This window comes from Lathyrus oleraceus, chromosome 3 (genome assembly GCF_024323335.1).
Source record: "Lathyrus oleraceus cultivar Zhongwan6 chromosome 3, CAAS_Psat_ZW6_1.0, whole genome shotgun sequence".
NCBI classification, from domain to species: Eukaryota; Viridiplantae; Streptophyta; class Magnoliopsida; order Fabales; family Fabaceae; genus Lathyrus; species Lathyrus oleraceus.
Genome location: NC_066581.1, coordinates 58,688,887 through 58,699,185, shown reverse-complemented (window position 1 = coordinate 58,699,185; position 10,299 = coordinate 58,688,887). Strand labels below are relative to the sequence as shown.

At 35.2% G+C, this 10,299-nt stretch overlaps 1 protein-coding gene across 2 annotated transcripts; it reads left to right on the top strand.

Moving 5' to 3' along the window:
* Positions 1–1,080: 1,080 nt before the first annotated feature.
* Positions 1,081–2,377, top strand: LOC127132523 (putative expansin-A17). 2 transcript variants are annotated; one of them, XM_051061483.1, is made up of 3 exons: positions 1,081–1,258; positions 1,337–1,658; positions 1,859–2,377. In XM_051061483.1, exons 1-3 carry the CDS (start codon positions 1,126–1,128, stop codon positions 2,166–2,168), a joined length of 765 nt encoding a protein of 254 aa, XP_050917440.1. In that variant the 5' UTR covers positions 1,081–1,125; the 3' UTR covers positions 2,169–2,377. The 2 variants fall into 2 exon arrangements, with proteins under 2 accessions (XP_050917440.1, XP_050917442.1); XM_051061485.1 differs by having other exon boundaries at positions 1,106–1,237.
* The last annotated feature ends 7,922 nt before the right edge of the window (positions 2,378–10,299 follow it).

Here is a 10,299-nt window from a genome sequence, read left to right as displayed (position 1 = left end):
AGAATTATTGTAATCCAAGAACTAATCAAAACTCATTGTACAACTTAACTAACTAACTTTATTTGTTTGTTAGTTAAGTGGTTAAATGGTTAAATGTAAGTTATTGTTAACTAGTTTTCCTGATTTATTTCCTCAGCAAGTAAACAAGTTAAGAAGTGGTATTTGTTATATAAATCCACATTTAATATGTTACTAGTGATCATAAAATTCAATACATTCATTCTACAATTGTTCTCTCTCAAATTCCCTCCATTTCATTAGTTGTTTGAGCTACCGGATAACAATTGGTTGTAATCCAACACCATTCAATCACAAACTTTGGCTGACTCTGTGTGTGAATCAGTTATTGACATGGTAAGAGATGCATCAGCCATGTGCAATATGTATGCATTTCCATAAGACATGGCATATAGATGGCAATGACATGATAACACCTACCTTTCAATTCAGCATCTTTATAGCTGACTTTATAACATGCCCTAATATATTCTTAATTTCACAAAATAAGTACATAGCTACTTATGAAAACTTCATTCTTTTCCTCTATTTCTTGATGAACAATCAAGGTCAACGCAGACAAGTTAGTTAGTTGCATGTTACTACTAACATTAATTAAATCAAATATTTAAACAATATACCCATAATTTAAGTCGACACATTATTATGTGTACCAATTGATTACTTCTCATACAAGTAATAGATAGTACTGATCAGTAAACCTTCTATCTATTTCTTTGATAGCATATAATTTAAACTATTTATCAATCATTGTATACTAATGCATGTTGTACATGATAGTACCACTAACGTACCACGGATCCTACGGAAGATCGAATGTGAAAATAAGAAAGTTTACACACACAAAAGTCTCATAATAGAATATTAAATACAATCAGAGACCAGCCTTGCCTATGTTCAAATGCATGTTATAGATTTAATATTTTATTTACAATATGCGAATAAATTTTTGGTCAACACTTATTTTTCCAATAGTTTATTGAATTTCAGTTGGTTTTTTCTATGGGCTAAACCCCCTAACTGCACCTATAAATTCTCTGAGAGTCTGTCATCTTTAGTAACAAAAATCAAACAATTCTTTCTTCAACTTGTCAAGAAATTAAGAGGATGGAAAAATTCATTATCTGTGTTGTTATATTGCTGATGAATTTAGTCACTTCAGAACTCAGAGTAGAATCTGCTGTTTGGCAACAAGCTCATGCAACTTTCTATGGTGGAAGTGATGCCTCTGGAACAATGGGTATATTTCAACTTCTTGTTCCTCATCTTTATCATAATGAATATATAATAATAACTTTGTTTTGATTGACTTTTGTAGGTGGTGCATGTGGCTATGGAAATCTGAACATAGATGGATATGGAATAAAAACAGCTGCGTTGAGTACTGCTTTGTTTAATGATGGCAAATCATGCGGTGGTTGCTATCAGATAGTTTGTGACGCAAGAAAAGTTCCTCAATGGTGTCTCAGAGGCACTTCCATTACTATTACTGCCACAAACTTTTGTCCACCAAACTTGGCACTCCCTAATGACAATGGTGGTTGGTGTAATCCCCCAAGACCACACTTTGACATGTCTCAACCCGCCTTTCAGACTATAGCCAAGTATAGAGCTGGAATTGTTCCCGTTTTGCATAGAAGGTATGTTTAATTTGTTCAAACTTTTCATTAATTTGTAGCACAACTTCTTATCAAAGACGTGTCTGGTGTCAGACATATGTCAGTGTCTAACATCATCATAACGTGTCACTGTGAATGTCATGTCCATGTTTTTTATGGTGATATATCAATTAAATCTATAAACATGTACATTATGGAAGTTTTTTATCGTGTTTGTGTAGAGTTGGGTGCAGAAGAAGTGGAAACATAAGATTTACTATAAATGGAAGAGACTATTTTGAGCTGGTGCTTATAAGCAACATAGGTGGAGGTGGAGAGATATCAAAAGTTTGGATAAAAGGGTCAAAAAAGAATACATGGGAATCAATGTCAATGAATTGGGGTGCTAATTGGCAGAGTCTAAGTTATCTCAATGGTCAGAGTTTATCATTTAGAGTTCAACTCAAGAATGGAAAGACTCGTACAGCTATAAACGTTGCACCTTCCAATTGGAGATTTGGACAGTCTTTCAAAAGTAATGTTCAGTTTTGATTCTCAACAAGATAGTATGAGTTTTATTATTGTGCATTCTTGTATTTACGTAAGAGTTTTATATTATATTGTGGTGATTTTGTGTAAGGAATTATTCCAAGTAGTTGTGGCTCAGCAATATATTTTAGTAATTGCAATGAAGTCTGCCAACTTTGGTATAATAATATGTGTATGTGATGAGAAGCATATTGAAATGATATTCTGCAGTTTATCTCAGTCTATATATGTATTAATGTTGGAGGGAGTGGTGTTTTATGAATAAACATACAACTCATTCAGTTACAGCACACCATCAGCATTGGAAATATGATCATCCATTCCTCATGTTGTGCATACTCTTGAATGCTAGTTAACTCAACCATCTCCACCCTTGACAGCAATTATAATCAATATGGAACCATCAGCATATGGAACTGACTACGTCCACGATATTGATGGATAAACTCTAATTCTACTGTAAAGTGGAAGCCTGCAATTTGTAAGTCTCACTGTCATTCCAAGGTCGTGGTCCCGTAAATCAGTGCATTTTTGTGTTGGCTACCTTTTTTATTAAGGAAAAATACATGATACTAGGAGAGGAATAAAAAGGTCATTTAAAGCACAAGATGTAGCAAACTGAAAACACTCGAATAGAAGAAGAAAACTATAACACAAAAGCTACAACACCAATCAACTAGGAAAATAAAGTTGTATCTCAAGACATTAGGAGATACTTGTTAGTGCATCAGACACTTGTGAGAAAGAATGGTTTGTGTTGAAAGAGAGAGAAGAATAAAGAAAATAGAATTGTTATTATTGAATGAATAGAATAGTGTATAATTGAATTACAAGGATATATATGTCTAATCCTAATTAACTTTTGGGTTTGTGTATAACCAAGTGACTAACTTACATTATATTCACAACATACCCCCTTATAATCTAAGTTGTCGAACGTACAAGTTTGTCAAACACGAAAATACAAATTTGTCGAACACACTAACTAGTTGATCTAAACTATTCCTAATTTATTTCTCAACGTTAGAAATTTGTCGATCTTCAAACCTTTGATGAAAATATCGATCAACTGTGCTTCACTAGAGCAATGTCTCACTTCAAGTTCACCTCGATTCACCTTCTCCCGTAAGAAGTGAAGTCTAACTTCGATGTGCTTGCTTATCCCATGCAGAACTGAATTCTTTGCAAGATTTACGGCTGACTTGTTGTCGATCTGTAGCACCAGGGGTTTCTTCACTTCGACCTCCATTTCTTCTAACACAGATCTGATCCAAATTGCTTGACAAGCTATGTAGGATCTAACTATATATCTAGGCTCACATGACGACAATGCCACCACATGTTGCTTTCTCGAGCACCATGAGATTGGTGCACCAAAACACTTGAAAGAAATATTCAGCCGTGCTTCTTCGATCTTCCTTATCTCCACACCAATCAGCATCTGAATAGAAATTAACAACAACTTCTTTGCTTTCAAAATCTCGTGGAAACAAAATTCCACAATTTATTGATCCTTTCAGGTATCTTAGGATTCTTCTTGCAGCCTTCATGTGTGACACTCTTGGTTCACTCATGTATCTGATCACTGATCCGACTGAGAAATCTATATCATGTCGACTGTTGCATACATACCTCAAAGATCCGACTATTTGTTTGAACAAAGTTGCGTCGACTATGTCTTCTTTTCCATATTTTTCCAGTTTCAGGTTTGTTTCAACAGGCGAGGATGCATGATTCGACTCATCCATCCTGAATCTCTTGAGTATTTCTTTGACATACTTTCTTTGATGCAACACCATCCCTTGCTTGGTATTTTTAAATTCCATGCCTAGGAAATATGAAAAAATTTCTAGATCCGACATTTTAAATTCTCTCTTCATCAGCTCTTTGAACTTCGACAAGTTCTCCATGTTATTTCCTGTTACCAGCAAGTCATCGACATACAAACAGACGATGGTTATATTTTGTGCCTCGACTTGTACGTGGACACCATACTCCTACCTGCATTTAACAAATCACAATTCGACTATGTAAGAGTCGATCTTCTTGTTCCATGCCCTAGGTGCCTGTTTAAGACTATAAAGCGCTTTGTGCAGCCTATATTCTTTCCTTGCTTCGTCCTGAATCACAAACCTAGAAGGTTATGTGACATATACAACTTCGTCTAAGGGACCATTCAAAAATGTTGATTTCACATCTAAGTGAAATGTTGACTAGCCTTGCTTGCATGCCAAGGCTACCACCAATCTGACAGTTTCCAATCTTGCTAATGGGGCATATACTTTAGAATCGTCGAGTCCTTCTCTTTGAAGAAACCCTCGAGCTACCAATCTTGCTTTATATCTTACTATCGATCCATAAACATTGTGCTTCAACTTGAACACCCATTTCACTTCGATAGCTTTTGTATGCGCTGGCAATTTGACTAACTCACTGTGTTATTCCTTTCAATTGCTTGAAACTCTTCGACCATACTTGACTTCCACAGTTTATTCTTTAAGGCTTCGCTATAGTTGATTGGTCCAGCATCTACAAGTAAAGGAAAATGAACTAATTCTCCATCTATTGTGACTTCATCATCCCAAGCAACTTCATTGTCTTAAAGCCTTGATGGAAGAACTCTAATTCTTTTTGGTCTATGGCTTATACCAACCACACCCTCTTGACTGTTTGCTTCGATGTCGACTATATCTGGAATCTCCGCAACGTCTTCGACTTCGACCTCATTAGTTTCTTCGTCGACACCATAACCCACCAGTGGCTTGTTAGTTGCTTCACTAGAATTCAAATCCCATGCATAATTTTCATCAATCATAATATCTCGACTCATTAAGATCTTCTCATTTATTGAATTGAACAACCTGTGCGCACCAATTTAATGATATCCTACCAGTATCATAGGTTCACTCTTATCATCAAGCATCCTTCTCTTCACATCAGAAACACATTTATAGCAAATAGAGCCAAACACCTCTAGATGACTCACTAATGGTCGTTTGCCACAACATACTTCTTCAGGAACCTTGTTCTTTAACTTCTTGGTAGGGCACCTGTTCAGAATGTAAGCAATAATGATGACTGTTTCACCCCATAAGAATTTTGGAAAATTCTTCTGCTTCAATATGCATCTTGCCATATCTAATATTGTCCTATTTCTTCTTTCTGTTATTCCATTATGTTGAGGCGTGTAAGGAGCAGTTACCTCATGATCAATACCATGTTCTGCACATACTCTTCAAACATCTTGGATGTGTATTCACCACGTCCATCTGTACGCAAAACCTTGATCTTTTTTTCACTCTGGTTTTTGATAAGCTTCTTGAATCTCTTAAAGATTTCAAATACTTTGTCCTTTCACTTGATCACATAGATCCACATCTTTCGACTATACTCATCAACAAATGAAACAAAATACCTATTTCCACCAATGCTATGATCCTCGAAAGGGCCACATACATCTGAATGTACTACTTCTAGTATACAAGAGGATCTCATTGGTACAGTCGAAGCAAAAGAGTTTCTGGATTGCTTCCCTACTAAGCAACCTTCACAAAGCTTGTCGAGGATCACAATACTTGGTAGGCCATTTACCAGCTCTTGAGTAGTCAAATGATTGAGTGACCTAAAATTTAAATGACTAAACCTCAAATGCCACAACCAACTATCCTTGTTGTTGGTAACTATCTTCAAGCATTGTATCTCTCTTGAGCATATCTTGATCTTAAATGTCCTGTTCTTCGACATCAGAGACTTTAAGACCAGATTATCCTATGTGTCGAATAGTTCTAAGGCTCCATTATTCATCACCACTGAGAAACCTTTTTCGACTAGTTGTCCAACACTAAGCAAATTTCACTTCATTCTAGGTACGTAGAGTACATCTTTGATCATAGCTTTTCCACCATTGATCCTCTGAATAACTATGTCGCTTGTACCTTCTGCTTGAAAAGAGCTATTATCTGTAAGTTTTATCTTGCTCTTCTTCGATTCGTCAAAGTTTTCTAACCACTCTCTTCAACCAATCATGTGGTTCGAACAACCTGTGTCGAGGAACTAGATCTTGGAGTCGACATGTTCATCTACAACTACAACCATAAACACCAAATCTTCAGAATCATCTGAATCTTGACGTGCGAGGTTTTCTCCTTCGTCCTTTCCTTTTGTCTCTCCTTTGTCTTTTTTGGACTAACAATGCTTGGCCAAGTAACCCCCTTTTTCACAGTTGTAATATTGCACAACTTTCTTTTCTTCTTTATTAGTCGAAGTTCCTTCTCCTCTTTTGGAGGATTCATAATCGACCTTATGCTTCTGAGGGTTCGACCAAGACTTCTTACTCTGAGTCTTGCCTTTGAACTTGTTAGAACCACCACACTTCTTCCATGTTTGTGTCTGTATTGAATCTTGAACGCCCTTTCTTTCAACAAGTCTCAACTCATGCACCCCTAACGAACCAGTCAAATCTTCCAACTTCACTGTTTCAAGATTTATGGATTCTTGAATAACAACGATAACATGATCAAAGTGAGAGGTTAACGTACAAATTACCTTCTCAAATACCATCTTACCAGTTATGGTTTCACCACAACCTTTCATGAGATGAACAAGATTCTGCACCTTAGCAACATAACCTGCAGTCTTTTTATCTTCTCCCATCTGCAATAATTTGTATTGTCGAAGCGCCTGCAGCTTGACGCCTTTAACCTTCTCACCTCCTATGTAATACTTAATGAGAACATCCCATGCATCCTTTGCTGATTCAACATGAGAAATCTGATCAAAATTCTCCGAGTCTATCGTTGATTGAATGCAGAACAAAACCTTGCAATCTTTCTTCTTGGCATCCTTATGGATGACTCTCTGAGCATTAGTTGCATTTGCAGTAAGCACATGAACTTCATTAGTAACCACTTTAAGGGTTTCATGGAAGTCAAACAACGATTGCATTTGTTTATTCCACTGAATCCAATTCTTGCCGTTAAGAACCAGAAGAGAGTTTGGAATACCACCATTGTTGTCGTTCATCTTTGCAGCAATCAATTAATAACCCACAATCCCGGAAACACGATAACCAACATGTGATTCTTGGAAGTATGATTAAGAAAACAGGAGCTCTAGATACCAATTTGTTAGTACATGAGGCACTTGTGTGAGAGAATAGTTTGTGTCGAAAGAGAGACAGAAGAATAAAGAAAATATAATTGTCATTATTGAATGAATAAAATAGTGTACAATTTAATTACAAGCTATGTCTATTTATATACATATCCAACCCTAATTAACTTTTGGGCTTGGGCCTAACCAAGTAGCTAACTTGGATTATATTCACAACACCACCATCAACGGAAGCGAGACCTCGAAAAAAATTACCTAAACCACAAGCACTTCCGAAACCAAGTCAATTATCTCGATTTTCTATTGGTTAATTTAAAGGGTAAGGTTCTAAAATCAATTAGATAAAGTACATAAGTTCTCCACTGATCTACTCAAAAGTTATTTCACAGACAAAGGATGACTTCTTTTATATTTATTGAAAAGGCGGAAAAATGATGTCATTTATATCCCTCCAAATGATCAAAACCACATCTTGCAAAATCATAGTGAAACCACCCCAGCTCTCACCATACCACTTAAAGAAATAAAAAAACTCAAAAAGAAGCCTTGGGTATTTGAGAAAAACGATTGATAGGTCGCAAGTATACAATTATAATCAATGTAGTATACAAGGTTATCGTATCCACAAAAACCAATTTCCAGTTATCGTTATCTATTGTGACTATGTATATCTAATGCGAAAAAATGCTTTTTGTGCAAAAAAATAATATACTAGATTTAATTCAATAATAAAAGAAGAGACCGAAACAAGACTCATATTTGCCTGTTGTATTCATATAAATTGCAACATTTAATTATAACGAGAATTTTATTATCGGTAGAAAATACTAACTAGTGGTGACGCGCACTAGACCTTAAACCCACAAAATACCGACTTTTGCATTATTAAAAAATGAGTTTAAAAGTTATTTTACAAGTTGAAAAGTAGTTTCTGATTAGTTTTAAAATGTTTTCGCTATCAAAATTATAGTTTGAATAACAAGGTCGAATACCATTTTCAACCTTTTCAGTACATAAACGGTATCTCTACACTCCTACTTTCACAGTGAGTCTTTTCTTCTCAATGCAGAAAGTTCAAAACGGAAACATATGTATTCTCTCGATCAATTTTGACCTGCTTTCGCATGGCTGTCAAAACCTATCGTTCGAATTTCTATGTCAGATACCGCTCCCAGGTGTGTAAATGGTATCTCGATGTTTCTACTTTTATAACAAACATTTTCTATTTTAAAAGCACAAATTATAAAGCAACATTATAATTCTCGTTACAATTAAACATTCAAGCAACTTGTATAAAATAAACCAATAAAATACTCATCATGTTTCAGACTCTAAACAAATATACTCAAACATGGTGGAATAAGTAGTTAATATGCTTGCATTTAAAGAAGACATGATAAAAAAAGGAAAGATAAAAGAACTAGAAAATTATATAAAAGCTGAATCTTGCATACAATAATTGCCTCTGAATGGATACTTTGTTCCGGTACAACAACAATGAGAATAAAACAACAATGCATAAATTAAATTACTACATCAACAACTCTAAAATTACAGAAAAATAAACTTGCCTAAAAACCCCAATGTAGAATTTGTATGCTCTAAACTAGTGAATTTATGCTCAAAGTAAGATTTGATGCTTGTTTCAAGTCATTACAATTCTATTTATAAATGAAACTTCGCTCAGAAAGTTGTGTAAAATATGGAAAAGAAGTGGAGAAAGTGGGAGAAAGAATGTTGTTCGTGGGCTATTTTTTGGAACTGGGCGTCATGATGTACGTCAGTTTGCTCGTCAAGACGCACTAAGGATGAGTCTAAGTCCACACGTCATGACGATGTCAGCTTGGCTGACGGTCTACCCGTCATGGACTTCGTCCATACACTCTTTCTTCCCTTCTACGTGGCTGATGAACTGGGTTGTTGACGCAAGATGGGCGTCACTCCTGAGCTACTCGTCCTTACAGACTGAGAAATGTATTTGTGTGCAGTTTATACTATTTTTCTTCATGGTCGTCACCGATTGATCAGTACCTGAAATACAAAATACAAAACCAACATAACGCAATAAAAGTATACGAAATGTCACTAAAATATGTTGAAATCGAGTCAAATACATAGTAAAAAATGCATGTTATCAAACTCTCTCACACTTAGAAAGTTGTTTGTCCTCAAGCAACTTTGCTAGCACAATGAAAATGAAAATGCAGCAACAAAGTATACGAGAAAGATATATATAAATAACAATGTTAATACTCACACGTGAACTCAAACTTAGATCGGCTAACTGACAATTCTTTCGGTCCTTAACATAACACCACAAGCATTGTAAGAACACGAACAATGTACTACAAACTAAAGACTCCCTCCTAGGATACCGATTCAAATCATAATGTTGTATCTTAGTCTATATATCCTATTTCTTTCATTCAAGATAATCTCATTAAGCCATTCCTTATTGAATTTGTTGTAATCGACGTTTAACATCTAGGTAGCATTTGATTTCATCGTTCGTTTGGGCTAGATTCCTGGTGCTCCGAGTTCTAAGCATACAACTGAAAGTGGGGGGAATTAATTAAAAACAGAAAAATGCCTTAGTCTATACGGCGTAATCACAAAATCGTGATAAATTTTGGTCCCTAACAACGACGCCAAAAACTTGATAGGCCACAAGTATATGGTTATGCCAATGTAGTATAAAATATTGTCGAATCCACATAGACGAATTTTCAATTACCATTATTTATTGTTCCCTATGCAAAAATTACTTTTTGTACAAAAAACATAAATTCTAGATTTAATTCAATAATAAAAGAAGATACTGAAACAAGACTTTTCTAGTTTTATTCATATAAATTATAACATTTAATTATAATGAGAATTTTATTATCCGTAGAAAATACTAACTAGTGGTAACGCCCACTTTCGTCGGCGCATCACTGGACCTTAAACTCACAAATACCGACTTTTGAAGTCTAAAAATTGAGTTTAAAAGTTCTTTTACAATTTGAAAAATAGTTTATGG